This window comes from Scaptodrosophila lebanonensis, unplaced genomic scaffold (genome assembly GCF_003285725.1).
Source record: "Scaptodrosophila lebanonensis strain 11010-0011.00,11010-0021.00 unplaced genomic scaffold, SlebRS2 tig00000001-arrow-pilon, whole genome shotgun sequence".
Classification (NCBI taxonomy): Eukaryota; Metazoa; Arthropoda; class Insecta; order Diptera; family Drosophilidae; genus Scaptodrosophila; species Scaptodrosophila lebanonensis.
Genome location: NW_022060529.1, coordinates 12,197,343 through 12,225,204, shown reverse-complemented (window position 1 = coordinate 12,225,204; position 27,862 = coordinate 12,197,343). Strand labels below are relative to the sequence as shown.

General features: G+C 38.6%; 7 protein-coding genes and 1 long non-coding RNA gene across 29 annotated transcripts; 3 read left to right on the top strand and 5 right to left on the bottom strand.

Moving 5' to 3' along the window:
- Positions 1 to 759: 759 nt before the first annotated feature.
- LOC115634282 (gastrula zinc finger protein XlCGF26.1) lies at positions 760 to 10,764 on the bottom strand. 17 transcript variants are annotated; one of them, XM_030531923.1, is made up of 13 exons: positions 10,350 to 10,764; positions 10,101 to 10,211; positions 7,796 to 7,932; positions 7,574 to 7,665; positions 6,904 to 7,212; positions 6,419 to 6,600; positions 6,219 to 6,324; positions 5,809 to 6,133; positions 5,559 to 5,723; positions 5,342 to 5,486; positions 5,146 to 5,282; positions 4,481 to 5,072; positions 760 to 2,053 (listed from the first exon to the last, which is right to left on the bottom strand). In XM_030531923.1, exons 3-13 carry the CDS (start codon positions 7,930 to 7,932, stop codon positions 1,883 to 1,885), a joined length of 2,361 nt encoding a protein of 786 aa, XP_030387783.1. In that variant the 5' UTR covers positions 10,101 to 10,211; positions 10,350 to 10,764; the 3' UTR covers positions 760 to 1,882. The 17 variants fall into 17 exon arrangements, 15 of the variants coding, with proteins under 15 accessions (XP_030387783.1, XP_030387779.1, XP_030387777.1 ...); XR_003996425.1 differs by adding an exon at positions 2,700 to 3,460 and having other exon boundaries at positions 1,921 to 2,053; positions 10,101 to 10,422; XR_003996426.1 differs by adding an exon at positions 2,700 to 3,460 and having other exon boundaries at positions 1,921 to 2,053; positions 6,222 to 6,324; positions 6,419 to 6,555; positions 10,101 to 10,421.
- On the top strand, positions 10,498 to 10,904 carry LOC115634288. The gene is made up of 2 exons (XR_003996427.1): positions 10,498 to 10,584; positions 10,689 to 10,904. It is a non-coding gene; the product is annotated as an uncharacterized LOC115634288 (long non-coding RNA).
- Positions 10,905 to 11,091: 187 nt separating this feature from the next.
- LOC115634287 (probable 28S ribosomal protein S16, mitochondrial) lies at positions 11,092 to 11,613 on the top strand. Its single transcript, XM_030531941.1, has 2 exons — positions 11,092 to 11,243; positions 11,305 to 11,613. The coding sequence occupies exons 1-2, from the start codon at positions 11,127 to 11,129 to the stop codon at positions 11,581 to 11,583; spliced, it is 396 nt and encodes a 131-aa protein (XP_030387801.1). The 5' UTR covers positions 11,092 to 11,126; the 3' UTR covers positions 11,584 to 11,613.
- Positions 11,614 to 11,617: 4 nt separating this feature from the next.
- On the bottom strand, positions 11,618 to 14,201 carry LOC115634286 (receptor expression-enhancing protein 5). 3 transcript variants are annotated; one of them, XM_030531937.1, is made up of 4 exons: positions 13,972 to 14,201; positions 12,126 to 12,358; positions 11,961 to 12,060; positions 11,618 to 11,896 (listed from the first exon to the last, which is right to left on the bottom strand). In XM_030531937.1, the coding sequence occupies exons 1-4, from the start codon at positions 14,123 to 14,125 to the stop codon at positions 11,835 to 11,837; spliced, it is 549 nt and encodes a 182-aa protein (XP_030387797.1). In that variant the 5' UTR covers positions 14,126 to 14,201; the 3' UTR covers positions 11,618 to 11,834. The 3 variants fall into 3 exon arrangements, with proteins under 3 accessions (XP_030387797.1, XP_030387799.1, XP_030387800.1); XM_030531939.1 differs by lacking the exon at positions 13,972 to 14,201 and adding an exon at positions 13,096 to 13,395; XM_030531940.1 differs by lacking the exon at positions 13,972 to 14,201 and adding an exon at positions 12,452 to 12,518.
- On the bottom strand, positions 14,116 to 17,541 carry LOC115634284 (solute carrier family 25 member 35-like). 4 transcript variants are annotated; one of them, XM_030531934.1, is made up of 5 exons: positions 17,350 to 17,541; positions 15,774 to 16,157; positions 15,568 to 15,703; positions 14,895 to 15,309; positions 14,116 to 14,272 (listed from the first exon to the last, which is right to left on the bottom strand). In XM_030531934.1, the coding sequence occupies exons 2-5, from the start codon at positions 16,019 to 16,021 to the stop codon at positions 14,229 to 14,231; spliced, it is 843 nt and encodes a 280-aa protein (XP_030387794.1). In that variant the 5' UTR covers positions 16,022 to 16,157; positions 17,350 to 17,541; the 3' UTR covers positions 14,116 to 14,228. The 4 variants fall into 4 exon arrangements, with proteins under 4 accessions (XP_030387794.1, XP_030387793.1, XP_030387796.1 ...); XM_030531933.1 differs by lacking the exon at positions 14,116 to 14,272 and having other exon boundaries at positions 14,535 to 15,309; XM_030531936.1 differs by lacking the exons at positions 14,116 to 14,272; positions 15,568 to 15,703; positions 15,774 to 16,157; positions 17,350 to 17,541 and adding an exon at positions 15,405 to 15,546 and having other exon boundaries at positions 14,535 to 15,309.
- A 262-nt stretch (positions 17,542 to 17,803) lies between these two features.
- On the bottom strand, positions 17,804 to 20,816 carry LOC115630586 (solute carrier family 25 member 35-like). The gene is made up of 4 exons (XM_030527208.1): positions 20,660 to 20,816; positions 19,084 to 19,467; positions 18,873 to 19,008; positions 17,804 to 18,596 (listed from the first exon to the last, which is right to left on the bottom strand). The coding sequence occupies exons 2-4, from the start codon at positions 19,329 to 19,331 to the stop codon at positions 18,072 to 18,074; spliced, it is 909 nt and encodes a 302-aa protein (XP_030383068.1). The 5' UTR covers positions 19,332 to 19,467; positions 20,660 to 20,816; the 3' UTR covers positions 17,804 to 18,071.
- Positions 20,817 to 21,113: 297 nt separating this feature from the next.
- Positions 21,114 to 22,851, bottom strand: LOC115630820 (solute carrier family 25 member 35-like). Its single transcript, XM_030527485.1, has 3 exons — positions 22,402 to 22,851; positions 22,187 to 22,322; positions 21,114 to 21,906 (listed from the first exon to the last, which is right to left on the bottom strand). The coding sequence occupies exons 1-3, from the start codon at positions 22,647 to 22,649 to the stop codon at positions 21,382 to 21,384; spliced, it is 909 nt and encodes a 302-aa protein (XP_030383345.1). The 5' UTR covers positions 22,650 to 22,851; the 3' UTR covers positions 21,114 to 21,381.
- A 548-nt stretch (positions 22,852 to 23,399) lies between these two features.
- LOC115629519 lies at positions 23,400 to 25,192 on the top strand. The gene is made up of 3 exons (XM_030526001.1): positions 23,400 to 23,622; positions 23,684 to 24,465; positions 24,530 to 25,192. Exons 1-3 carry the CDS (start codon positions 23,547 to 23,549, stop codon positions 24,677 to 24,679), a joined length of 1,008 nt encoding a protein of 335 aa, XP_030381861.1. The 5' UTR covers positions 23,400 to 23,546; the 3' UTR covers positions 24,680 to 25,192.
- The last annotated feature ends 2,670 nt before the right edge of the window (positions 25,193 to 27,862 follow it).

Below are 27,862 nucleotides of genomic sequence, written 5' to 3'. Positions count from 1 at the left end.
CGAACCTTCGATTTTCCAAACACAATAAGAACTGGAGAATTCGGCATTTCCATTACAGTTACACATTTTTTATTATTCATATTTTTGTATTTCTTTAAGGCTTACATATTAAAATATACGCTTAGTTTACGACCATTATTTCGTTTGATGTATCAGAATATTTCCGATTTAATGTGCTTTTATTTTTGCTTAGGCGTAGGGTATATATATTTTTTACAGTGTGATATCGATTTTGTTATTTTTATTTTCATTTTCACCAAGCGTGCGACTGTTGCATGTGGCATGTGGGTGTTTGGTGTAATTATTTTTTCAATTTTTTGTCGTCTGCTTTTACTGCACCTTCTCTAAGTTTTTGTTGTTTTACCTTTGCCTTTTGCTTTAGGTGGTGTGGGTGTGTCGTTTCTTACTTCCATAGATCTATTATTTATTTTACAGTTGTAGCTTAAAACTATATATTATGCTTCTCTATACTATTCTGCCGATTTTTGTTTTAGGTGTTGTGCCAAGCACACGCTATGCGATAAATCAGCTGTGTGTATGTGTGCGCCTTTGGGGAGCCGTGGGTGTCGCTCGCTCGAATTCGCAAACTAACTCCAGCCGACGCATAGCGTTTCGTTCACTCTACATATTTAAATATTTTATAGACCTGTTTCTTGTTCGCTTACGTTAGCTTTATGCATAGATTTTTTTTATTGTAGACTATACGTTTTATGTACAAAAATTTATCTGTTCGCTGGCGCATTCATTCAGGCCTTTTTCTTTTTGCCTTCCAGTATGTCCACATTGCAGTGCACCAACGCACGTCTAGGGAGGCGCCCACACCTGAAGTTCTAGTTGGATTATGTGGTTAATTTTTTGTTTACGTATCTCATGCTTTTGCAGGCAGCATAGTACAAAGAATTTCACGGTATCGTCACAAACTAAACAGTTCAATCGTCGCGATCATACTCCTGTTTTCCAAAACAACGGACCCCCTTTTAATTTGATTGTTTCGAAATCCATACATTCTTTTAATTATTCTTTTGTGGAGAACACACATGTGGCAGACGGTACCGTTTAATTCTTTGTACAGATGGTACTGTAGGTATGTATGTATGTAGGTCCATAGTAGTTGGTTGCTTGCTTATGTATTTCTCTTTATATGTAGGTATGTATACATTGTTTACAATTATTCGTTTATGCATAGGTGTGTATACGTAGGTATGTATGTATGTTATGAATATGATAAAAATTAGTTGCTAAAATATAAAATCAATCAAAAATTTATCGTATGCAATAAGTAAAAAGGTTGCAACTTACATAGGTTGTTGTTTTAGATGTGACCAACACATCACAAGATTAACAGTTACAATTACAGTTACAATATGCATTTATGTAACTCTATATAATTACAGTTTATGTTTTTGTATATTTATTTTACATACATATCTAAATGTAACTAAAAGCTTTATAACTAAGGGAATACACTTCTGTGTTTTATTATTATTATAATTATTATTATTCTGGTTTATAAGTGTAGAGGCTTTTTAAAGTGTGAATATGGTGTGTGTTTGTGTGCGATGTAATTTTTGTGTGAGTGTGCATGTCTGTGTGAGAGAATTTGTGTAGGATTTTTCCAATCTTAAGCTGCACTAGTCACATGTTGCGCGGTTTTTGATTTTTTATTTAAATTTTAACTTGCCTGCCGGCTAGTTTACTTTTAGCTTCAATGCTAAGCACAGCAGTTATATGTATGTATTTACAGTAAATTAAAATGCTATACACAAATCTTGCATCGCCACACAAAAGCATAAAGAATACATTTTAGCTGTCGGACGCTCAAAGGTTTGCTTGAGGATTCGGGATGCTTTTAAACTGACTATTCCCAATACCCGTAAACGTTTCACTGTTGCTGTTGTTGTGATCCCTGACCCTCCTGCTGCTGCACATTGCGGCATATTTCGTATTTGATCACTTTACCGTGACCACCAGGCAATAGAACTTCAACCTGTGTGGGCTGCGATGGCGTTGCAGCCGACTGCTGTTGTTGCTGTTGCTGCTGAGCGGCCGCCTCCTGCAAAAATTGTAAGCAGAACTTTAGTCAATGGTATTCGGGGCTAAATCCTTATCCACAATCGCGTCAGTCAGCAAAAGCCTCTTAAGCACTGGCAGCCTTTCAAGTAACTTATAACGAAATCATATAATGTATGTATAAGCTTATCTAAATTACGCTCAGGCAAGAGTTCATAAATAAATTATGCATATGTATGTAGTAGGTTCATCCATACATAGATACATAAATACACAAACAAAATTCACAGCCGGCTGGGGAGTGGGAAAAACACGTAATAAAGTAACGAATTTTGTAAAGTAGATATTAATGTAATTGACAAACAAACAGACGGACGGACATAAAGATACACATGTACATACATATGTATATGCAGGAGCGTCGAGGGGAATTACGGGCCCGAAGTTGAAATTTCGGACCAATATACATACATACATATGTATAGTACATATATAACATGAAATGCTTAAAGGTTCAATTTCCGTGGGAGTCCTCCACTGTTCATCCCATCTCGACGGGCCTGTATATTATTATGTAGGTAGGTAGCAGATGGAAGCTGCACAACAACATATACAGTGTACATATACAAACAACAACAAAAATTATGATATGATAAATAGACAATTAGCAGTAATTTTTTCATACACACCTAAACGCGTACAGTGAAGCCTTTTGCGTACGTTTTACAGTTTTACAATTTATTGCGTTTATATATTTGTATAAATGTTATTGGTTTTATTGTTTATACAATCTATAAAAGGGTAATTTTGACGCGAGCGTGAGTGTGTGTGATTGTGTGGGTGTGTGCGAGTGTGCGTGTTTCCGGTGTGGTCACGCATCGTCATCGTCAAACTGTAAATGGCATTGCAACTGCAAGTTGTGGTCGCGCTCGCTTGTGGGTGTTACTAGGCAGCGGGGCAGCGAGAGAGCGACGGTCCCATATAAAACAACAAACAGACAAACACATACATAGATAGCTAATACAAACACATACACAACGCACAGACATGTAATACGCACATTACAGCACAGGCAGTGCAAACGAACCATTACACATTTATTGGGGGTGGGGGAGTTCATTTCGCGGCTTTTGTCAAACACATATACATACATATGTATGTATGATATTTCCCATCGGTGCTTGCATTGTGTTTCTCAACTGATTGGAATGGATGATGTTTCATTCTGATTCTGTTATGTCTGTCTGTGTATGTGTGTGCGCGCGCGCTTTCTTGAGTGTGTTCTTGAATGAGTGGCATTTGCAATTTTCTTCTAGCTCGTGTCTCAATTTTGAATTGGTTGTGTTTTCAATCTTTCCATTTAAAAATGTGTTCATCTTTTTGTTTTTATTTTATTTGTTATTATTTGCCTTATATTGGTTATTTAGTAAGAAGTAGTTGGTACAACAAGCTGCAAGTATTGAAGTTAAAAAAGTAATGCAAATATGTTTAATTTCATTTCGGGTTCTTCATGTTCAATATATGGGTAGTATGTGGTAGCATGTATGAAGTAAAAGAGCGGTATACAGATAGACATTTAATAAGGCAATACAAACAACAGTTTCTGTTATGAAATTGTTTACCATCTTAACTAAATACTAAGAAAATACAGAGAAGTTCTAAACGAGGAATATCAGGTCTATTGTCCTTGAAAGAAAGGCTGTTTAAAGATAAGTTCCTTTATAACTATAATCTCATGCAATCTATTATTTGAGGAAAAAATTAATTCTGAAGCAGTTAAATGAAAATGCAAGTGTATTTCTATAATAGCTAGACCTAAAATCTGAACTAAAAATTTTGCTTGTTGAAGATACGATTTGAAAATCTTTTTTTTTTTTGGCAAATCTATGAAATTTTTATTGTTTATGTTTTAGTGGTTATAATAAAAATCTGACATAAGCTAATATGTATCCGAAATTGTATTTATTTTAATAGTTGACATTAACTAGCAAACTATTTTAGAAAAATATAGAAACGCTTCTGAGAAATTTCTCTTCTTAAACTATTGTGTAAATGACCAAACCCTAGAATGACAAACACCGTTGCTGCCACCTTGAAAATTTATTATTTAAAACTATACTGCCATTGCGCTGCTATTGAAACTGCCTTACAATTAAATTTTACTCTATTTTGTTGTTGACAAACCACAAATTAATCATTAAAGCATCCGAACATATTCTAGTTTTAACTAAGCATATAGTATTAAAACAAGCCAAATTAAAATATGTATTTACTCATATATATTGTATAAGTAAGGCGAGTGTGCGCAAATTTTTATTTTCAAATGCAATTTCAACTTGTAAATTTTGTAAAATTTTGTATAAACTAGGCCAGGCCATTTGCCAGGGCATTTGCGCAGCTCATTAAGCAGAAAGTTTTGGGATACATATTTCTGGGATTGTTTTGAGGTTGGTGCTAGGCACTAGCATACCTGTTGCTGCGATATGGCTGGCTTCGTTTCCAAATGCTGGCGCTGGTGCAGCATCAAATGATTCTTTTGGAAGAACGCCTTTCCACATTCGCAAACATGTGTGCGCACAGTGCATCCGCCACTGGGATGGCGGCGATTGTGCTGCATCAGACCGTGCTTAGCAGCGAATCCCTTGCCGCAACTGGCGCAGAAATGGGACTTTGGCTTATTGGCCGATGCCACAGTCACCACTTGCTGTTGCGCCTGCTGTTGGACATGATGTAGATGGGCTTGCTGCTGGCCCTGTACGGACATTGTCGGCACAGCGGTGACGACGGCTTGCGGATGGGTTGAGTTGGCGGCCTGCACCAGCGTGGTCTGCGACATCACCTGGCCAGTGGACGAGATTATTTGCACTGGCACGGGACTTTGGCCCACAAGATTTGGATTGGCGGTTACCACGGTGCCAGGATTCAAGCTGGCTGTGCTTAGGAAGTGGCCCGGCAGCGCTGCTGTTAAGGCGCACAAGTCAGTCATTAGACTCTTGTCGCCGGTATGCAGGCGCAAGTGCAATGCCAATGCCTCGCGACTATTGAAAGCGCTACCACACTCGCTGCAATTGGAAAAAGATGCATTGTCAGTGTTTCAACTTCCCCATTATGATGTTATCTACCCCGAGAACTTACCGGCATACAAATTGCGGCCTTGCCACTCCATTAGCATCAGTAGTCGAGACGGTAAGCAGTGTTGAATTAGCAGGATTGCTCACAACAGTGATCGTCTGTGGGTGTGGCGCTCCGGGATGGTGGTGCGGCTGCTGTATCTATCCCAAGGAATAATTTAGTCCACGCATATAATTTATAATTTAATTTCGTTACGTACCTGCTGATTGGCAATTATGGTACTGCCCGTATTTTGATTGACACCATTGTGTGCGGTGCGCATGTGCTGGAGCAGCTCGGCCTTGGTTAGGAAGCCTTCACCGCAGCTTAGGCACGGATGCGGCTGATCGCCTGTATGTATGCGCCTGTAAGGAATAGATTATACAGATTATTTATAATCTGCGGCAACGCCAGAGGCTAAAGACGAAGTAGTTTACCTCATGTGTGCAACTAGTGTACGTTTCTGTAGAAATTCCTTGCCACAAACAGTACAGGAGTGGGGAATTTTACCGTGTATACGCCCGTGATTGACCAACTGGAACTTTCGTGGAAACGATGCTCCGCACTCAGCACAAACAAATGGATTCAATGAACCATGAAAGCTGCAAATAATTTTCGGATTAGTAAGTCAATCAAGAGTGTAAGAAATACTATATTTACTTAAAGTAAATATGATGTTTGACCTACCGTGAGTGCATAATAAGGTGGTTCTCCTGGGCAAAACTTTCACCGCATTCCTCGCAGACGTAGGGACGTTCGCCGGCGTGAAATTTGCTGTGGGTGACGAGGTGCCGCTTGAGCGGAAACGAGCGTCCGCACTCTTGGCAGACAAACGGCCGTTCTCGACTGTGAACGCGAGAATGGGTCAGTAGATGATGCTTGAGGGTGAAGCTCTTCTTGCACTCCTGACACTGATATGGCCGGTCGGTCGAATGTAACAATAGATGCGTGTTCAGGCAATGTTTGTGCGCAAAGCTCTTGCCGCAGTGGGTGCAAATGTGGGGACGTTCACCTGAAGTCAATAATAACAAATAAACAAAGAGAACCCGTTAAACCCGCTCGATTGCCAATGATAAATCGCCAGGAACAAGAACAACCACCTGTGTGCACGCGCGCGTGTGTTGTCAAATGATGTTTGAGCAGAAAGGATTTACCGCACTCGTCGCAACTGTACGGGCGTTCCTTCTTGATGGTGGCGTCGGTCTAAAAAGAGGCAACGAAAAACACAAAGCGTTGGTTATTTATCAACTGCTCCAAGTGCATCGCTGATCTATAGAGTGTTTGGGATTGGGCTTACTTCGCTGAAATGCATTGATTCCTGTAGTTCGGTCTTTGGGGACAATTCTAAAGTGCCTGGCTCCAACTTTAAGTTGGGTGCTTCGCCCTGCGAGTCCTCGGTTTCTTCGAGTCCTTGTATTACTTTCTGTACTTGAACTGAAATACCAGGAAGTATGTCACCTAAGAGTGTTGTTGCACCGCCAGCGGAACAGAAACAACAAAATCGAATAATTCAAAGGAAGAAAAAGAGAAGAAACAAAAGAAAATCAAAGTACGAAAACCAAAATACGAGCCAAATAAAAACCAAAAACAAGATGAAAAAACAAAAACCAATTTAATCAATACAAGAAAAAAAAAAACAAAACAAAAACAATGATAATCAAAACAAAATCGGGGAAATTGCTTTTTACACAGACTTGGAACCAGAACCAATACTAATACCAATGCCAGTACCAGTGTTTAGCCAATAGAATAAACAACAACACGTATATTTGAGATGCTTACTTGGTGTCGCGCCTGGCGCCGAATTATGATGGTGCGCTCCGTCGCCTGTTGTGGTGATCGTGTGCGTCTGATGATGTCCGGCAGCGATCGCGCGTTTTATTAATATCTCATTGCATTCCTCTTGGGTGAGGTGCAGAGCGCCAATCGAGTTGAAGTGCGACTTTGCCGCAGCGCTCGACGTCAATACCGTTTGTCCAGTCTTGGCGTCAACAATGCTGCCATTCGTCAATGTGTGATGATGTGCAGCCGCAGGATCGCCAGCGGCGGCGGCTGCTGCAGCAGCGGCTGTCGCCTGATCGACTAATAAATCTACACATACACATGTACATATGCGCGTGCCGCCCGCCCGTCGGTCATTGATGGTATATGAATTGTGTGTGTATGTGTGTGTGTGTACACGTGCGTCGATACGTGGGTGTGCGTGTAGGTGAAGGAGCAGGTAATTTTTTTTTTTTTTTTTGATGGGCGTGGGAGGGCGTGCGACAATAATACAAGTAGCAATAATTGAAGCACATCGGAGCAAAATACAGAAAGAGATTGTGATAAAAGAGCGTGAGAGAGAAAGAGAGAAAACAATCGATTAACAAAACCCCAAAATCGATTATATTACAACACAGCAACAACGCGTGCAACACTGATTGACTGACTGATTTGATTGGCGACCACTTACAGTTCTTATCAAGCGAATTAATGCTCAACACCTGTTGTGCAGATGAGTCCTGCTTTTTGACTACCGTCGATGCCCCACCTGTAGTAATGACTCTGTGAATGGTAGAGAGAATCGGAGCAAACGAGTGCAGTTCTTAGTTTAAAGTTGTTTCACTTTTTTATATTTTCCATTTCAATTAATTTTTTTTCTTGTTTGTGACATGGAAGGTATTTTGAAACGCACCTTTGTGTTCCGGGCGCAAACGTATCGTTCACAACGAACATACGACGCACGACATTGCCCTTATTGCTAGCTGAGAGTGCACCTTTAACATCCTTTTGTACGGCCAATGATCCATCCGCGGATAATAGATAGGGCATCTAAAATAGTTTTAGGGTTTCAATAAGTGTGGTGTATAGTTGGAGTGAATACGCGCTTGAAATTCAAAATTCAATTCTTCATGTTCATGTTGTGGTTGTTTTTAAAACGGAACAAATGCAGTTATGATTATGTTATTGTTGTAGTTGGTTAGTGTTTATTACCACTATTTTTTTCTTCGTTTCTTTTTGATGCTGTTTGTTGTTGCAGTATTAGGTAGTTGTAGCTAATGTCCCCAAAAACCGAATAATTACAGGAATACAATGCTTTTCAACATTGTCCAACACACTCATACATATTTGCATAAATAATTACACATTCAATAATTAATATTATTATTAATATGTATGTACAGGATATGTATGAATAATACTAAGCATGTAAATTGGATTAGAGCTAAAAAATTAATGCTATTTTTGTAGAAAGTACAGTCGTCTCCATGGAATACTTTTGTATTACAATTGAGTTACTGAATTAAATGTTGCTGTTGTTTGTTATGTTGTTTTCCTTTCTTATCTATCGCGTGCTCGTCTCGTTTTTGCTTCAAATTAAGTTATTCCAATACTGTTGTTACATATATATGTACATATTTATGTACATCGATGCATTGGACACGCTACACCTGCGCAGCGGTACGGCAACAGATGATAAGAAGCGGCAGCGAAGAGTTGGAGAAAAAAACAACAAAGGCGCGCGCGCGTTTTATTATCGTACGGCAGTACAATTGGACTTCTGACAGTTTGCTGGGCGCCAAAACGAACGCAAGTGTAATCAAAACACATATACTCACATATTTACTCACTCACGCAAGCAAGCACGCACACACACACACGCAACGAAAGATTGAATTGGGTGTGTGCGTGCTTGTGCCTGTGCCAGCGCTATTTGCATTGGGGATGGGAGTTTTTGATGTGTGTGCGTGTTGAATAGAATATTCAACGAACGGCGAATTGAATGACGCGCGCATACACACACACACACAGGCGGCCGAAGAGTGGCGGCGAATTTAAACACAACGAAGCGGCAGATACATATATAGATATGCATACATACATTCAAGTGTATGTATGCATATAGATACGTGTGTGCGTTTGTGTATATGGCTGTGTACATCAGTGTGCGCAAAATGTGGAAACGTAGCAAACAGGGTTGCACTCAAAAGCAAACGAAAAATTAACTCGCAAATTGTATAACAAAAAATGTACAATCAGCGAATGAACGGAGAAGCAAAAATATAAGCAGAGCAATGCAATAAAATGATATCAATTAAAACCTAAATTCAATTATATGTGTAATTATCTAAATAGTTTATCTTAAAATTTGCATACATATATACATACATACGTATTAAAAACTCCGATTGCTTTTTAGTATGCCTGCTTTTATGAGATTATTTAATTTTTGCGGTTTGAACTCATCTCTATGAGTATCGGGAGCCGTATTTACTGTTGATGTTTCTACATGCCCGCAATATTATGTGCGTATTGTTTTTGATTGTTTGCATACACAAATATACGCATACTTTTTACAAATACCAAATTATGAATGTTTACGAATGAAATGGAAACGAAAAAAAATCGTATAAATGTATAGTAGGAAGAATTCTAACACACTCGCCCGCATTCGCATGACCAACGCAGTTACATAAAAGTATATGTAGCTGTTTTCCTTTTTTCTTTATTGTATATTATAACGTACGTGTAGGTACACGTATACATACAGGCACAGCCCGATATACATGCATATATGGCTGATGCACTTATACATACAAAATGGTCCGACCCAAACCAACGAGTGAGCGAGCAAGCACATACTGACGCAAACCAGCGACTCACTCGACAAGAAACTCTGACATACGGATATTGAATGTATGTATGTATATGGTATATTTGTATGTATGGCGGCGTCGGTGTCGCCGACGTTGTTGGGTCGTGCGCGGGGGCACCTGAGCCACAACACGATTTGCTGTGGGAAAGCAACAGCAACAATATTACGTGGGTGGCGGGGGGTTGATTGGTTGGGTCGATTGGTTTGGTAAAGGCAAAAGTAGCTTGCACTGCAAAAGCACTCGATATATACGTATATATATGTATGTATGTATAGCAAAGGAATACAGTGAAATGCAACGAAGGAAATTTTCTGTATACAGCAAAAATATGCGCTCACTTACCGATTCCCCACTGACAGTATAGTTGATATTTGGCGATATTTCCAAAACTGATTCGGCGGCACGGCTGCCGTTGTCTGCAAAACCCCAAGTGTAGCCGAAGGGCGGATTGCTCTGTGCGGCGCACATTATAGAGTAGTGAAGCAAGAGGGGGGAGGCGAAAGAGAAAAAAGCGCAAAATTTCCAAACGCAAATGTAATTGCACTTTTCTGTTGCTTGTATTATATGTATGTATTTATTTAAATCACGTACAAAATACTAGCCTCCTTTAACGACGCGCTCGTTTGTGTAAAATACACAATTTTTCACTTTTTTTTGATCGCGACAATCGATCGGCGACGGCGACCGACGAGACTACACCGAAACAAGAAGAAGAAAGTAGTCAAGTTGCTTCTGTGGCTGCGGGCGCCATTTTTTTCATTTGCGTTTTGTGTAACTTGTGTGCTGTGTTGCTGCCAAATCAATTCATTGATAAGGGTACTTTCAAGTATGTGTTAGTGTGTACGCGCGGTGTACATATGTGCGTTAATTGCAATAAAATTTATAAACAAAATAAAGCGCACAGTTTTTTTTCCCCAATATAATTCACAGACACAGACACCATCGAAAATTCCTTAGTGTGAGAAGCGCACGCGAGACGGACTGTACGACGAATGGAAAACAAGTGTTGCCCCATCAATCTGAAGTGCTCAAAATCGCGTATGTAGTAGTGCACAAAATACCGAGAGCGAAATGGCGAATTGATTTTGGGAAAACAAATCAGTAGTTTCTTATATCCTAATAACAATATACTGATTTAATAGCAAACACCTTTGCTTAAATAAGATATTTGGAATATTTCAGATAACATAAGCAAAACAAGCTTGTATAAAAAATACTAACATAGGTTTATGTATTTAATAGTGGCACACTCATTGCAGCGTTGCATTTTTCAGTGCTGGAAAGCCCCCGCTAACAATATTCTGAATGCGGTTGTTTTCGTAACACATTTTAGGTAAAAAGTAATTAAATTTTGTATTAAAAAGAATCATGTCGTTATCACCTGCAAGTGGCATCGGCCGCTTCTACAAACACTCTGCCAAAATAATACGATTTGTGCGCCTTGGGTGCACCAATAGGCCGTTTTACCATATTGTTGTTATGGAGGTAAATACGTTTAACGGAGAGTATATTAATATGCATCGTAATAAGAAATAATTCATCGCAGCGCCGAAAAAATCAGCATCAGCCGGTGATTGAGCAAGTGGGCACATACGATCCGCTACCCAATGAGCATAATGAGCGCCTTGTGGCCCTTAACACGGAACGCATTCGTTATTGGTTAGGAAAAGGTGCTCATATGTCCACACCCGCGGCAGAGTTACTCGGCATTTCCGGAATCCTGCCCATACACCCACGCACTTATATGACAGCCTGGCGTAATCGTCAAGCAGCCAACGCTGATCAACAAAGACAGGAGAATGCCGAGGGCGTGGCTACTCAATAAAACAATATTTTTATAAAGGGATAACAAGCATTGATTTTGTTTAAATAGCTCCATACATTTTTAAATTGTTTCTTCTGTAAAGTGTGTAACACATCCTAATCCGTGCTTTTTAACAGTAATCCATTACAAACTTAAAAATTTACAGCTATGCATACGCAAATTCTAACCGAGAAGGGTGACAAAGAAGACTAAAAAATTTGTAAATTGATAGGCATGCCTTGGACGCTAGAAATGCTGGAGTAATGGTTTGTTTAATCACGCTTCAGCACGTTAGAGGCCCTCTCTTTTGCGTCGTCTATGATTTTGTCAACGGCTGAAAAATATGTTGTAATATAGATAAGAACAAATTTAAATATATTGAAAGCCTCAATGCTTACCACCATGATGCTTCAGGAAGTAGGGTCGCACCAGTTTGTTGTAAATAACGTAAGAACCGTTGCTATCTGTAGGCAGCATGCACCAAACAAGAAATACGCACTGCAAAGGAATGATGGAATCATCCATTAAATAATGTTGATAAATGTGAAACACGTTGTGGTTACCTTTAACAGCCAGTAGAAAGGTATTACATGAGTCAACACACCCGAAAAGAACTCGATGACAGTCAGAATGCCAAATGTAACCCAGTAAGTGAGCCATTTTGTATCGTCCAGCTTGGTGCTAGACTCAATGGCATGTATGGAGATGTATGCGGGATATGCCACACCGATTATGTTGCACAAAAGCTGAGCACCATATCCAAACACTAAGTATAGTGCGCAGAAGGCAGCGGCACCTGAAAATCAAGGTTAGGTTATTAGTAATAGGCACTGACCGAAACTAAATAAACATATTTATTTATGTATATAATGTTGCACATGGGATTTACCAATACGGACAAAACTGTTTTCTTTAAAAATCTCTACTAGTTTATCTTCCAAAGCTTCAAACACCATGGTCTAGCTGTTTGAACAAGTAAAACACGATTGGACTGCGAAAAAATTGTTGGGCTGCCCTTTCGCTTCATGATGAGGGCGCTGAGGTGGTGAATATTTGCAGCTATTATTAACCTTTTAGCTCTTGTCACAAGCCTCAATTTTGTTTTTTGAAATATGCGGCCACGCGTATGTCGACCATTAATTATAGGTACATACATATGTATGTGTACGTATGTAAATACATATTTATTTGCCATTAATTGTCAGGCTCTGGGATGCAAGTGAAGCGCTAGGCTGCAATCAGTGTTGCATGGCCAGCACAACCGATCACAAGGCATACGGCGTCCTCCGCCTTAACCGTGGTTCATCGCGTTTTAGAAATGTTTGTTTTTGTGCTTTTTTTTTTGTAAATGATGTCATGCATGAGTATATAATATGCATACATACATATTTATGTATGCTTGCTCGACTAATGAATTTTGTGCTAATTATACGCCGGGGATGTCTAGGTGTAAACGCTATGCGACAAGCTGGCGACCAGCTGATTGGTGTGTGTGTGTGTAAGCCACAGCATTACTCAAATTCTGCAACTCACCTATGCCAATGTAGACAATGGGCACCCTGACGTTACGACGCGCTTCCTGGCGTTGCTTTATTTGCATAATATAGTCCCAAAGCCACATTAAAGCCAACTCCGTTTGTTATCACATGTGAAAACTAGTCAGAAATAGGGCTATCGGCGACAACAAAGCACAACCCGTTCACACACATACACACGCGCTATATTAATTAAGTATGAATGTTATACACGTCTATGAAAGCGCCACGAAGGCAGCTCCAAAGTATTCAAGTCAAGCTGAACTTTGATTTTGGCTAATTGTTGGATTTGTCGACCTCTTGAGCTGTTTGAATTTTCAGATGCGATCGAGGAACAGTATTCCCACGTACGATAAAGTACACAAGAAGAAAATCGAAAAAACGCAATAAAGACTATGGAATTTGTAAAATTCCCGCATACATACATATGTGCACAGAAAGGTGTTTGCACGTCTCATATACACATATGTACATACATATGCATGTACATATGCATGTATGTATATGACGAGCATATGTGTGTCTGCCCCAACATTTGTGTTGGAAAAGCAGCTGCTGGAGCCGCCTGTACATTCACATACAAATACTTGTACATACAAACATTTTTATATTTCTATTGTTGTTGTACTGACACCGACTGAAACAATCATAGTCAGTTATTGAAACCGCACTAAGCTTGTGATTAATCATCTTATTTAAAGCTTTGTTACTGTTACTAAATTTAACAAGTTGCTGTTGCTATTTATAAATGCCAAAAATGTACTGCGTTTTTCAGGTCAAAAGACAGGCTGCCACGTATTACGTAGTCGGAATGTATGGTGGAGCCTCTCCCGATTTAAAACGCTTGTAAAAGGATGACAACAACGTAACTCACCGTAAAATATCTTGTTCCTGTCGACATTCGTTCGCTGCTCCAAAAACTCAAATCCTTTCGTCCATGGCCTCGACTGGTCATGCAACGCCTTGTCGACAGTGTTTTTGTACTGTTCGAACCATTGCTGTGCATTCAGAGTATATTGGGCAGCCATTTCTTTCTTTAATTTCAGTAACTATTTGATTAACGTAAAAAACCGAAAATGCTGCTTTGCTTTTAGTTTTGCTTTAAAGCTGTGTCGGCTAGCTCCGTCTAGTTCAATGAACCAGTTTTGAGGTTAAACTGCGATGTAGCGTCCCTCCTGGAAACATAAATAAGTTATTCTAGTTCAAAATCGCTACTCCAAAACTGATAGATAACTTATATGTTATAAGCAAAATGTAGCGTTTAAATATAAAGATTTGTTATATTATTTTATTTTTTTGATGTGATAAAATACAGAACTCTTGGCAAGTGGCAGCACGATGTTTATAGCATACAGCTTTTATTTAGCTTCAGTCAGGGATCTCGAAATTTGTCGCGCCAAAATTTAAATTCGCTACTATCAAATAAAACCAATCAAATTTTAAAAACAAAATAACGCAGTGTTTATTTGATCACAATATTGCACATAACTTACTATTGGAAGGCACACATTTTGTTTGTAAACGGCACCAACCCACTGTTTTCGTTTGGTAAATAGCCTCATAGGAGTAGGAAATTAAAATGATATGTGAAACTACTTACTACAAAGTAAAGCAAATCAGGAAACAAAATTTGTATTTCAACATTTGACAAACACGGCGACGGCTAGACTACAGCACCAAACAAGGTTCAAAGATTATACTTTTCACGCAAGGCGCAAAATTCGTCAAAAAACAACAACACCAGCGTCGAGTACGGTGCACTACGCATGTAAATGGCCCAGAAGCCCTTATACATACCATAAAAGCCTTCAGAGCGTAAAATTTTGACAATGCAGTCCAGCCAGCCGTTGTAGTAAATACCACGCCCATGGATGTCGACGCCCTGATTGTATAGACGTGTTGTAATTACGTCCGCTGGCGTAATGGCTAAGGTCACAACTGATCCCGCAATCAGACCTGCTGAGAAGGAGTTCAGTGTCGGATGCGAGACTAGATCGTGTGCCTTAAGCAGCTCCTTGGTCTTGCCAAACGTTGCAATTTGTGCAGAAGACCCGATGGCGGCACGTACTATAGCAGCCGTTGATCCCCGCCAAAGACCGAAAATGCCTCCTTCGTTGTAGATTTGCTTAAAAGCATGGCTCATCGAGGTGTGAGAGTGCTGATAACCAACCGCAATTTCTTTGGCTGCTTGCGATTGTAGCTGGGTCTTGATCTGAAAAGTCGAAATTACGATATTAGCAATGGAAGGTTTTTCAGCATGTTCCGCATCAAACCGAACCTTATCAGTGATAATCACATATGCACTACCTTATCTTATCTAACACGAAATGTCTGGAAAATCTATTTAAATTTGATGTACACGCCACATTGTTTATGGTCGCTGCTCGACAGACATCATTATGAGTGGGATGATCATTTAATGATGCATTTTTAGATAAGCTGTCTGTCTGTCAACATTTATGTAACACACCATAAAAAATGGACTGGAGCAAAATGAGCCTACAACGCCGCCCATTGCTCCCCACATCAGTCCCAAGCCATATGAAATTTCGCCATTCTTGTTATGCATCCAATGTCTGTCCACCGCCATTGTGTAAATGCTCAGCCTATGGACATATGTAAATGTACGTCAAAATATTTTAACATTTGAAATAAATATATATGCAAGCGTCTCACCTAAAGGAATTGATGATGAATTGAAAGTTAAGAGCAGGCACTAAGCCCTTTTGGAGGCCAAGTATGCCTTCATTTTTAGCCACTGTGATGAAAGCGTTCAGAACTCCTTTGTAGGGCTCCACGTAAGTTCCTCGGGCCGCTAGTTCTCCTTGCAGCTGAATCCGAGTCTTGATGACCTCGATTGGATTTGTAAAGAAGGTGGCACCGACGGATGCAAGGCCTCCCAGCATGAAATCAGAAGTAGCCATTGGTTACACTACAGCAGCTTTTAAAGTTTCTTGAACGCAAAAAATTTGCCAGCATCATCCAATTCCGTGTGCTTTGAGCCAAGGCAGGCGGCCAAATGTGCATGCGTCCTCAGAAATAATGCGTACGGGAATACAACTAATAAGAATAACAATAGGGTTGTGCCAGTTTCGTTTAGAATAAGTTGAACAGAGTGGTTCATTTTAATGAACTTCTAAACTGCGCTAATTTTAAATTTTGTGTGAAGACTAGAAGGGAATAGCAGCACTTAAGACTTTTTTTTTTTTTATAACTACGATTAATATTTATAGTAATAATTTTGATAAATAGCATGTGAAGTGCTACAAAAGCTTTTTTATGTTTCTAAAATCCTATTGAAATGGGATAAGTTTTCAATATTACGACAAGTACTATGAAAGCATATTTTAATTTATAAACTTTTTGTTTTATAACATTGCTGTCGGTTTTCTTTTCTACGAAAAAGTAATTTTTTAAACATCGATGTTTTTATACGATGCATCGACAAGGCATCGATTTTTTTAAATGACCCATCTATGGACATCGATGTTTTCGCTCGGACTTACATCCTTACTTTCAGGTACAGAGTATAGAAATTCGGACAAATAGTAGATTATTTGATTGCGATTGCTGCTTTGCCTGTCTGTTGTAGAGCTGCAGAATAATCGATGTTGACTTCATCGATCTTTTTTTGGTGGGATTTTCTATAAATTTAAATCGACTAATCGTTAGCAGAAGAAACTTAAATATCTATTAAATCTAGTCTAGTAAAGCAGGTCATCTATCCGCAAATGTTTATTTTTGTATTCGTAGTTTTTATTTTTCCACAATGCTGGCTCATTTTTTACAAATGATGTTTGTGGAATCAATGCTATTCATTGTCATAGTACATGTTCGCATGAATAGACACAAAGAAAAATTTATATTCTTCGCAAACTATATTTTGAGGGCAAGCTACAACGCCTCGTGATATTTATATAATTATAAAACGGTAAAAGTTTTAAAAGGATCTGGTGAGTGTTATATGTACCGACGTTTTGCAGTTTACGAATGGAAAGCTTCACTCCTGTGCCTACCAAGCGACTTTTTTTGCGATCCGAACATGACCAACCGATTACAAGGCATCCGGCGTCCTCCGCCTTAACCGTGGCTTATTGCATTTTCCAATCTTTTTTGGTTGTGCCATGTTAAACATATGTACATATGTACATATGTAAGTACATATACTTGGTCGACTAATGAATTTTGTGCTAAATATACATATGGTATAAGCGTCATATCTGTATGTCACAGCATCAGCAACATAACTCACCGAAAAATATGTTGTTCCTGTCGACATTCGTTCGCTGCTCCAAAAAATCAAATCCTTTTGCACATAGCCTCGACTGGTCATGCAGCGCCTTGTCGACAATGTCTTTGTACTGCTCGAACCATTTCCGTACATTCAAATTATATCGGGCAGCCATTTCTTTCTTAATTTCAATATCTATTTGATTAACATTAAAAACCGAAAATGCTACTTTGCTTTTAATTTTGCTTTAAAGCTGTGTCGGCTAACTCGTCTAGTTCAATGAACCAGTTTTGCAGCGCCCCTCTTAAAAATATGAAATAGCTAATTTAATTCCAAAAAAGATAACCTCTTGGCAAGTGGCAGCACGATGTTTATAGCAAACAGCTTTTGTTTAGCTTCAGTCAGGGTTCTCGAAATTTGTCGCGCAAAAATTTAAATTCGCTATTATCTCTTTTAACAAATAAAACCAATCAAATTTTATAAACAAAATAACGCAGTGTTTATTTGATCAAAATATTGCACATAACTTACTATTGGAAGGCACACATTTTGTTTGTAAACGGCACCAACCCACTGTTTCCCTTTGGTAAACAGCCTCATAGGAGTAGGAGATTAAAATAAGGATATTTTGAACTACTAACTATGGTTTTGTTTTAAACAAAGTAAAGCAAAGCAGGGAACAAAATTTGTACTTAAACATTAGACAAACACGACGACGACTAGACTACAGCACCAATCGAAGCTTAAAGATGATACTTTTCACGCACGGCGCAAAATTCGTCAAAGAACAATAACACAAGCGTCGAGTGCGGAGCAATACGCATGTAATTGGCCCAGAAGCCTTTGTACATACCATAGATGCCTTCGGAGCGGAAAATCTTGACAATGCAGTCCAGCCAGCCGTTGTAGTAAATACCACGGCCATGGACGTCTACGCCCTGATTGTACAGACGCGTCGTAATTACGTCTGGTGGCGTAATAGCTAACGACATTATTGATCCCGCAATTAGACCTGATGAAAAGGAGTTCAGTGTCGGATGCGTGACTAGATCGTGTTCCACAAGCAGCGCCTTGGTCTTGCCAAACGTTGCAATTTGTGCACCAGACCCGATGGCGGCACGCGCTAGAGCAGCCATTGACCCCCGCCAAAGACCGAAAATGCCTCCTTCGTTGTAGATTTGCTTGAAAGCATGGCTCATGGACGTGTGAGAGTGCTGATAGCCAACCGCAATTTGTTTGGCTGCTTGTGATTGTAGTTGTGTCTTGATCTGAAAAAACAAAATAGCGTATTAACAATGGACGATTTTTCAGCATGTTCGGTCCGATTCGTCTTATCAGTGAGCAAATACGCAAAATCACTACGTTATCTTATCTAACATGAAATGTCTGGAAAATATTTAAATTTCATATACACGCCACTTTGGGTTTGATCGGGTTTGACCTAGCCCGGCACCATTGTGACAAGATGTTAATAAAACGATAATTTCCTAGATAAGCTGATTGTCTGTATCTCAACATTTATGTAACACACTTATTCGGCTTACCAAAAAAAATGGACTGGAGCAGTATGAGCCTACGACGCCGCCGATAGCTCCCCACATCAGTCCCAAGCCATATGAAATTTCGCCATTCTTGTTATGCATCCAATGTCTGTCCACGGCCGTAGTGTAAATGCTCAGCCTACAGACACAAATTTTGGTACATACATACATACATATGTATATAAATATTCAACTTTGGATGACTTCAACTCACCTAAAAGAGTTGATGATGAATTGAAAGTAAAGAGCAGGCACTAAGCCCTTCTGGAGGCCAATCATGCCATCGTTCTTAGCCACTGTGATGAAAGCGTTCAGAACTCCTTTGTATGGCTCCACGTAAGTTCCTCGGGCCGCTAGTTCCCCTTGCAGCTGAATGCGTGTCTTGATGACCTCGATTGGATTTGTGAAGACGGTGGCGCCAACGGATGCAAGGCCTCCCAGCATGAAATCAGAAGTAGCCATTGGTTACACTACAGCAGCTTTTAAAGTTTCTTGAACGCAAAAAATTTGCCAGCATCATCCAATTCCGTGTGCTTTGAGCCAAGGCAGGCGGCCAAATGTGCATGCGTCCTCAGAAATAATGCGTACGGGAATACAACTAATAAGAATAACAATAGGGTTGTGCCAGTTTCGTTTAGAATAAGTTGAACAGAGTGGTTCATTTTAATGAACTTCTAAACTGCGCTAATTTTAAATTTTGTGTGAAGACTAGAAGGGAATAGCAGCACTTAAGACTTTTTTTTTTTTTATAACTACGATTAATATTTATAGTAATAATTTTGATAAATAGCATGTGAAGTGCTACAAAAGCTTTTTTATGTTTCTAAAATCCTATTGAAATGGGATAAGTTTTCAATATTACGACAAGTACTATGAAAGCATATTTTAATTTATAAACTTTTTGTTTTATAACATTGCTGTCGGTTTTCTTTTCTACGAAAAAGTAATTTTTTAAACATCGATGTTTTTATACGATGCATCGACAAGGCATCGATTTTTTTAAATGACCCATCTATGGACATCGATGTTTTCGCTCGGACTTACATCCTTACTTTCAGGTACAGAGTATAGAAATTCGGACAAATAGTAGATTATTTGATTGCGATTGCTGCTTTGCCTGTCTGTTGTAGAGCTGCAGAATAATCGATGTTGACTTCATCGATCTTTTTTTGGTGGGATTTTCTATAAATTTAAATCGACTAATCGTTAGCAGAAGAAACTTAAATATCTATTAAATCTAGTCTAGTAAAGCAGGTCATCTATCCGCAAATGTTTATTTTTGTATTCGTAGTTTTTATTTTTCCACAATGCTGGCTCATTTTTTACAAATGATGTTTGTGGAATCAATGCTATTCATTGTCATAGTACATGTTCGCATGAATAGACACAAAGAAAAATTTATATTCTTCGCAAACTATATTTTGAGGGCAAGCTACAACGCCTCGTGATATTTATATAATTATAAAACGGTAAAAGTTTTAAAAGGATCTGGTGAGTGTTATATGTACCGACGTTTTGCAGTTTACGAATGGAAAGCTTCACTCCTGTGCCTACCAAGCGACTTTTTTTGCGATCCGAACATGACCAACCGATTACAAGGCATCCGGCGTCCTCCGCCTTAACCGTGGCTTATTGCATTTTCCAATCTTTTTTGGTTGTGCCATGTTAAACATATGTACATATGTACATATGTAAGTACATATACTTGGTCGACTAATGAATTTTGTGCTAAATATACATATGGTATAAGCGTCATATCTGTATGTCACAGCATCAGCAACATAACTCACCGAAAAATATGTTGTTCCTGTCGACATTCGTTCGCTGCTCCAAAAAATCAAATCCTTTTGCACATAGCCTCGACTGGTCATGCAGCGCCTTGTCGACAATGTCTTTGTACTGCTCGAACCATTTCCGTACATTCAAATTATATCGGGCAGCCATTTCTTTCTTAATTTCAATATCTATTTGATTAACATTAAAAACCGAAAATGCTACTTTGCTTTTAATTTTGCTTTAAAGCTGTGTCGGCTAACTCGTCTAGTTCAATGAACCAGTTTTGCAGCGCCCCTCTTAAAAATATGAAATAGCTAATTTAATTCCAAAAAAGATAACCTCTTGGCAAGTGGCAGCACGATGTTTATAGCAAACAGCTTTTGTTTAGCTTCAGTCAGGGTTCTCGAAATTTGTCGCGCAAAAATTTAAATTCGCTATTATCTCTTTTAACAAATAAAACCAATCAAATTTTATAAACAAAATAACGCAGTGTTTATTTGATCAAAATATTGCACATAACTTACTATTGGAAGGCACACATTTTGTTTGTAAACGGCACCAACCCACTGTTTCCCTTTGGTAAACAGCCTCATAGGAGTAGGAGATTAAAATAAGGATATTTTGAACTACTAACTATGGTTTTGTTTTAAACAAAGTAAAGCAAAGCAGGGAACAAAATTTGTACTTAAACATTAGACAAACACGACGACGACTAGACTACAGCACCAATCGAAGCTTAAAGATGATACTTTTCACGCACGGCGCAAAATTCGTCAAAGAACAATAACACAAGCGTCGAGTGCGGAGCAATACGCATGTAATTGGCCCAGAAGCCTTTGTACATACCATAGATGCCTTCGGAGCGCAAAATCTTGACAATGCAGTCCAGCCAGCCGTTGTAGTAAATACCACGGCCATGGACGTCTACGCCCTGATTGTACAGACGCGTCGTAATTACGTCTGGTGGCGTAATAGCTAACGACATTATTGATCCCGCAATTAGACCTGATGAAAAGGAGTTCAGTGTCGGATGCGTGACTAGATCGTGTTCCACAAGCAGCGCCTTGGTCTTGCCAAACGTTGCAATTTGTGCACCAGACCCGATGGCGGCACGCGCTAGAGCAGCCATTGACCCCCGCCAAAGACCGAAAATGCCTCCTTCGTTGTAGATTTGCTTGAAAGCATGGCTCATGGACGTGTGAGAGTGCTGATAGCCAACCGCAATTTGTTTGGCTGCTTGTGATTGTAGTTGTGTCTTGATCTGAAAAAACAAAATTAGCGTATTAGCAATGGACGATTTTTCAGCATGTTCGGTCCGATTCGTCTTATCAGTGAGCAAATACGCAAAATCACTACGTTATCTTATCTAACATGAAATGTCTGGAAAATATTATTTAAATTTCATATACACGCCACTTTGGGTTTGATCGGGTTTGACCTAGCCCGGGACCATTGTGACAAGATGTTAATAAAACGATAATTTCCTAGATAAGCTGACTGTCTGTATCTCAACATTTATGTAACACACTTATTCGGCTTACCAAAAAAAATGGACTGGAGCAGTATGAGCCTACGACGCCGCCGATAGCTCCCCACATCAGTCCCAAGCCATATGAAATTTCGCCATTCTTGTTATGCATCCAATGTCTGTCCACGGCCGTAGTGTAAATGCTCAGCCTACAGACACAAATTTTGGTACATACATACATACATATGTACATATATAAATATTCAACTTTGGATGACTTCAACTCACCTAAAAGAGTTGATGATGAATTGAAAGTAAAGAGCAGGCACTAAGCCCTTCTGGAGGCCAATCATGCCATCGTTCTTAGCCACTGTGATGAAAGCGTTCAGAACTCCTTTGTATGGCTCCACGTAAGTTCCTCGGGCCGCTAGTTCCCCTTGCAGCTGAATGCGTGTCTTGATGACCTCGATTGGATTTGTGAAGACGGTGGCGCCAACGGATGCAAGGCCTCCGAGCACGAAATCAGAAGTAGCCATTGGTTACGGGAAAATGTGAGTGTTGACTAGAGAAACGGTACAGCAGCTTTTAAATTTCTTAAACGCGAAAATTTTTTAGACAAAAAAGGCCACCACCGCATGTTCGCTGTCCGGCACGGACTTTAAACTCCTATTCGTCAAGTTAAGCCAGCATCATCCAATTCTGTGTGCTTAGAGCCAATGCGGGTGGCAGAATGTGCCTGCCTCCTCAGAAATAATGCGCACCGCAAAATAACTAATAACTATAACAATATTAGAGTTGTGCCAGTTCATTTAAAAAAAGTTCAACAGAGTGGTTCATTTTCATAAATTTCTAAACTTGTTGCTAGTTTCAACTTTTTTGTGAAGATTAGAAGGTAGTGAAACATTTAAGACATAACCGCCGAACTAAATAAAAATATATATATTAATTTTAGTTGTACAAAAATATAATTTTAAATTGTTGTTAACCTATATAGCATTAACTTTACATGTATTTATATTCTTAATTAAAGTGAAAAATCAATATTTGAACAAAAAGTAATGAACAAGAAGTTCGTAATGAAATTGTTCTCAAATAATGAAAAGAAAAATGAAAGTGATACACTGATTTGAACTAGAATTCACAGTCTTAATAATAGTATATTACTAAGTTATCGGAAATATCAATTACAATATATTTCAAGTGGCGTATCAGCAAACTTTTGTTGGCTGTCCATTTACCGCTTGATGCAAATGGTATTTTTGTTTAAACTTCAAGTTGGCAGGGCAGAACGCAGAGGATTCTTAGAAAATAAATTAAATATCAATTAAAATTTCAATTCATACACCAAATATTGCAAAAAGCATATGTAAATGCTAAGTAAAACGCGTTATAGACCTAAAACTAAATAACACGCACGCGGGACGTGCTCGAAAATGAGGAAATGCGAAGTTTTGCTGTACTTGTGGACACTCGCCTCTAGCTGTCTTTTTTGTTGTTGCTACAAAAGAGGTAAGCTATAGAATACTCTGATTTGTGTCGTTGCTTGACCCAATTCTGTCTTAACCAACAGTGCGCCTACAGGACAGCTTATGTTCGGATAAGCTACTTTTTACTCTATCAAAGCCTTTTCGAGGTGATCCGACCGTGGCGTTAACCGAAGATGAAGATTCGGGAGCGATTATAACCCAGGCATGGAACTCTTCATTATCTGTAGGCCATTCGATCAACAGGATTAAATATGACTGCCATTTTAAAGTGCAAACTACAGATCGTCGGCCCCGTGGCATTTACACAATTATAACACGGTTAAAGTTTCGAAAGGATCCGGTGAGCGGCAAATGCATCGATTTTTTGCAGTTCACGAGTGGAAATCGTCCGCCTAGCGAACGCATTTGCAGTGACATATCCATCGATGGACCTTCTGGCCGCATGATCTTTGACCAGCGGGACCGTGAAGTCAATGTGTACGTTTATGTCTCGAAGCATAGGGTCATCTTTGAAGAGCCACTGGAGCTTCGTATGGTAATGACTGCACACTCGGAGTGCTTACCGGGTGACTTTCTTTGCAATCCGAAAGATCCGTACTCGTGCATTTCTCGCCATTTTGTGCGAGACAATATCACCAACTGTATGTATCCATGCCGGGACGAGGGCACATGTTTCTACGATGCCATTCCGCATGAGGAAATTGACACCACTAATGTCGCTCTATCAGCAATCACTTCTCTCATATTTACAATGCTCGGTGTTGGATTCTGTATATGGATCTGTTGGAAATACTGGAACTGCATTACTGTCCAGCAACACGCGCATGAGGCATCGGCAGCACGTTTCAATCAGCGACGGACTCGCGTAAGTGAAGCAGACATAACAAATTACAGCTCTTAAATGTATTATTTACTTTGTTCGCTTGTAGTCGGCCGTCCCCACCATCGAGCTGCCCTCTGCACCGTCATATGATGGGGTGATGGCGCACGACTTAGCGCAAATCCCGCAGGATCAGCAGCAGCCGCCAACACCCAAAGATTTGCCGCCAAGCTATGAGTCACTGTTCCCGGAAAGATAAGCACGGGAATCAAAAATGATGAATCCATTTTGTGCCAGATTCAGGTTAGTTAGTCGGCAACAGATTGGTGTGCCACAATTTAATGAATATACGAATATGTAGAATGAGAAAAGAAGCGAGTTTGTAGTAGCAGAGCGGCCGAAACGGTAGCTTCAACTTCGCCTGTAATAGTCCTATTAGGTAAATATGTATGTACGCTAAATGTTCGATCACTCCATGTATATATGCACAACTTTCATAGTTATGGGACTGATTTTATGTTTTTCGATAATTATTGTTCGATTTTTATTTGGTTATTAATAGGCGTGAATAGAACATGTTTAGTGTTATCGTATTACCAAATGTTTTTTTTTTTATTTTACACTGTTTATTTTATATTTGTGCTTATCTTTATGTTATCTGATCTGTATATATTGAAATGTTTTTTCTTAATTGAAGCGCCTGAAATTTTTATGTGAGATTATAAAGACATTAAACCGAAATAAATCATGTTTGTATACTCAACACACTAAATCTCATAGCACTACTGAAATCTCACCCAATTAAAAATGAAATTATATCAATTATTTCGTTAATTTAAGTGTAATTTTTAAGATGCCAATATGTATACAAAACTCTACTAGCTAGCTCAAATTTTGAAGCAGTATTTAAGTAAATACGGGAATATTTGTAAAAACGCGTAGTATTAACTTTAACAAACTTAGTGGGACAGCCTTGGCTTCCCATAAACTGGAAGAAGAAAAAACACACATACACTCAACATATATAAATATATTCCACATAGTTGTACCTGTTTCTAATGAAAAATAAAAAAATCACGCTTTTGTATACATGTAGTTGTTTGTGCAAAGCCCTTAGAGAGCAAGTTAAAAGAAATGTCGAATTACAATAACCCAAATGTAAAGAAGGCCATTTGTTAGCTTCCTGCAAATGCGCTCATGCTCAAATTGTCAATTGTTTATAATATTGTATGTATTAGTGATATCTGTGAAATACATTTTGTAAAGCCTCATAAAACTATCAAAACAATCTATCAAGAACTCCTGCATAAAACTTGCATCGTATGTTTCAATTAAGTGTTGACAGTAAATGCAATTTTGAGTGTTCAATTAAAGTGGGCAGATTAAGGCCAATCTTATTTATATACATATATACAAATACGTAAGCAAATGAAAAGTATAAATAAAACCAACTACATGTTATTCGAAATGAAAACACAATATGTATTATTTTATTTCAACAAACTCCTGGCCCCAATCCGTGAAAAAAGCGAAAGAGTTCCCAAATTACAATTGTTGTTAATCAATTCGATTGTTATGGAACACGTTTTTAACATGAATCTGTGACACACATGATGACACCGCCCCCTCATGAGTCAGCAACAAGATATGTTGCTTGCACCCGTGTCTAACAATGCCCCGTTTACGCCATTTACATTACGGCGTTTTGCTAAGTCAAACCCAAAGTGGGTGACTTTGGCCATCTAAACTACTAGTACTAAGTGTTTACTTAATGTTAATGTTTATTAAGGATAGATTTCGAGTTCCTTTAATTTCAGAAGAAACGATTCGATATGTACGTATGCGCCCGTCTGTCCGTCCATTTATTGTATCTGTTCGCATGAGCATCGAGAACCATAACAGATAAAAGCACCAGACCTGGTATAATAAGATTTGTCTTATTCTTACGCAGGTCTTACTATAAAACCTTAAAAAATAATAATTTCTTTATATTTTATGTTTTTATATCGTCGCAAAATTCGATAAAATAATCATTTTTCGTACAAACAATCTTTTGTTTACATATGGGGGCACTATATAATAAGGCTACGGTTTGTTTTCATTAAAGGGCTGCCACTTGAAAGTAATTACAAGATATGCCCCTTATATGATACGAAAGGTTCGAAAAGGTTTAAGGTATTAACGTACATACTCAAATCGCAATTTAAAACAAGTTAGCACTTAAGTGTTTAATAAGCGCCATCACCATCTGAAGTATCAATATGTGGTCTTAAGGGCATTGACTTTTGAAAAGCTTTATAATTTGAAAAACTGGTTATTCGGTAAGAGTTGTGTATTTAAAACCTACAATACATATTGTACGTATATGCGACCGGTTGTGGTGATCAAAAGTTTCCATTATAGATCGTTAACAATCATTTTAGATTGCTAACATAAGTTTAAAGGTCCATTAAAAACGGTTAAACATCATAACCTAATACTTAGATCTTTATTCAAATATTTTCATTAATAAATGTACCTCTAATGTAACACCTTTCTTGACATAAGTCCAATAAAATATGGTTTATAGTATTTTTTTTTTTTTTTTTTATTTTTTTTTGAACCAACACCTCATAGATCCTGTTTGGAATAGAGCTTCAGCTGGCTTTGATTGCTTGGATTAAGTCTAGTATGGTTAAGTATTGTTCGGCCCAATACATTTTTCTGTTGAGAGTGCGCTTCCCCATGGGAATGGGGAATCTTAATGGAAAAGATATGAACTGAAGCCTTTTTAATTTAACATCTCGATGACATTCTGCAATCCAGATAAAATAATCTACGTATATTTATATTCTTGAATCCCGGTATCTATTTTATTTAATACAAAATACAATAATGTTGGCGCATCAGCATGTATCCATGTATGTATGTGAATATCTATCGCAGATGTGTACATAAATACTATACATACATACATATGTACATAAATATATGTATGTACATACATACATATATACTGCGAGTGTGAATTCGAACTCACCTTGAAAAGTTCAGTGTGGCTTGCAAAAGCTTGCCAATCAATTAGAGAATGTGTTTGTGTTTTTATTTAGGAAGTGATCAACAAGTGGTAAGTAGAGCAATGCAATTAATAGCAAGTAAAAGCTAAATGTACATATATCTATGTACATATGTATGTATGTATGTACTTTTAAATGTACATAGAGAGAGATACACCTGATTACATATAAACACCTCCAATGTTCATTTTGATGCCTGTGCGCATATCTAGCCATTACGAGTCAATGCTCGGACTATGCAGGGTTCTCTTTCTTCCAACGATCCAAGTTCAAGGTCTATTGGCACCGCCAGGTAGCTGCTTTTGATCCATTTCCCACTTAAGTACATATGTATTTATGTATGTACATATGTATGTAGATTTTAATCATGAAATGCATTTATTTAA

What these genes read in the sequence shown, in the direction of transcription:
- LOC115634282 (XM_030531917.1), bottom strand. Translation starts at nt 10,226, where the DNA reads ATGTGCGCCGCACAGAGCAATCCGCCCTTCGGCTACACTTGGGGTTTT. An exon ending in ATACTGTCAGTGGGGAATCG is followed by an intron (nt 7,933 to 10,100) that starts GTAAGTGAGCGC and finishes AAACTATTTTAG; the next exon opens with ATGCCCTATCTATTATCCGC. An exon ending in ACACTAGTTGCACACATGAG is followed by an intron (nt 5,487 to 5,558) that starts GTAAACTACTTC and finishes TATTCCTTACAG; the next exon opens with GCGCATACATACAGGCGATC.
- LOC115634287 (XM_030531941.1), top strand. Translation starts at nt 11,127, where the DNA reads ATGTCGTTATCACCTGCAAGTGGCATCGGCCGCTTCTACAAACACTCT. An exon ending in ACCATATTGTTGTTATGGAG is followed by an intron (nt 11,244 to 11,304) that starts GTAAATACGTTT and finishes AATTCATCGCAG; the next exon opens with CGCCGAAAAAATCAGCATCA.
- LOC115634286 (XM_030531937.1), bottom strand. Translation starts at nt 14,125, where the DNA reads ATGGCTGCCCAATATACTCTGAATGCACAGCAATGGTTCGAACAGTAC. An exon ending in CAGGAACAAGATATTTTACG is followed by an intron (nt 12,359 to 13,971) that starts GTGAGTTACGTT and finishes CTTGATTTTCAG; the next exon opens with GTGCCGCTGCCTTCTGCGCA. An exon ending in CTTTCTACTGGCTGTTAAAG is followed by an intron (nt 12,061 to 12,125) that starts GTAACCACAACG and finishes ATTCCTTTGCAG; the next exon opens with TGCGTATTTCTTGTTTGGTG.
- LOC115634284 (XM_030531933.1), bottom strand. Translation starts at nt 16,021, where the DNA reads ATGGCTACTTCTGATTTCATGCTGGGAGGCCTTGCATCCGTCGGTGCC. An exon ending in TTCATCATCAATTCCTTTAG is followed by an intron (nt 15,704 to 15,773) that starts GTGAGACGCTTG and finishes ATATGTCCATAG; the next exon opens with GCTGAGCATTTACACAATGG. An exon ending in GCTCCAGTCCATTTTTTATG is followed by an intron (nt 15,310 to 15,567) that starts GTGTGTTACATA and finishes TCGACTTTTCAG; the next exon opens with ATCAAGACCCAGCTACAATC.
- LOC115630586 (XM_030527208.1), bottom strand. Translation starts at nt 19,331, where the DNA reads ATGGCTACTTCTGATTTCATGCTGGGAGGCCTTGCATCCGTTGGCGCC. An exon ending in TTCATCATCAACTCTTTTAG is followed by an intron (nt 19,009 to 19,083) that starts GTGAGTTGAAGT and finishes TTGTGTCTGTAG; the next exon opens with GCTGAGCATTTACACTACGG. An exon ending in GCTCCAGTCCATTTTTTTTG is followed by an intron (nt 18,597 to 18,872) that starts GTAAGCCGAATA and finishes TTGTTTTTTCAG; the next exon opens with ATCAAGACACAACTACAATC.
- LOC115630820 (XM_030527485.1), bottom strand. Translation starts at nt 22,649, where the DNA reads ATGGCTACTTCTGATTTCGTGCTCGGAGGCCTTGCATCCGTTGGCGCC. An exon ending in TTCATCATCAACTCTTTTAG is followed by an intron (nt 22,323 to 22,401) that starts GTGAGTTGAAGT and finishes TTGTGTCTGTAG; the next exon opens with GCTGAGCATTTACACTACGG. An exon ending in GCTCCAGTCCATTTTTTTTG is followed by an intron (nt 21,907 to 22,186) that starts GTAAGCCGAATA and finishes TTGTTTTTTCAG; the next exon opens with ATCAAGACACAACTACAATC.
- LOC115629519 (XM_030526001.1), top strand. Translation starts at nt 23,547, where the DNA reads ATGAGGAAATGCGAAGTTTTGCTGTACTTGTGGACACTCGCCTCTAGC. An exon ending in TTGTTGTTGCTACAAAAGAG is followed by an intron (nt 23,623 to 23,683) that starts GTAAGCTATAGA and finishes CTTAACCAACAG; the next exon opens with TGCGCCTACAGGACAGCTTA. An exon ending in TCAATCAGCGACGGACTCGC is followed by an intron (nt 24,466 to 24,529) that starts GTAAGTGAAGCA and finishes GTTCGCTTGTAG; the next exon opens with TCGGCCGTCCCCACCATCGA.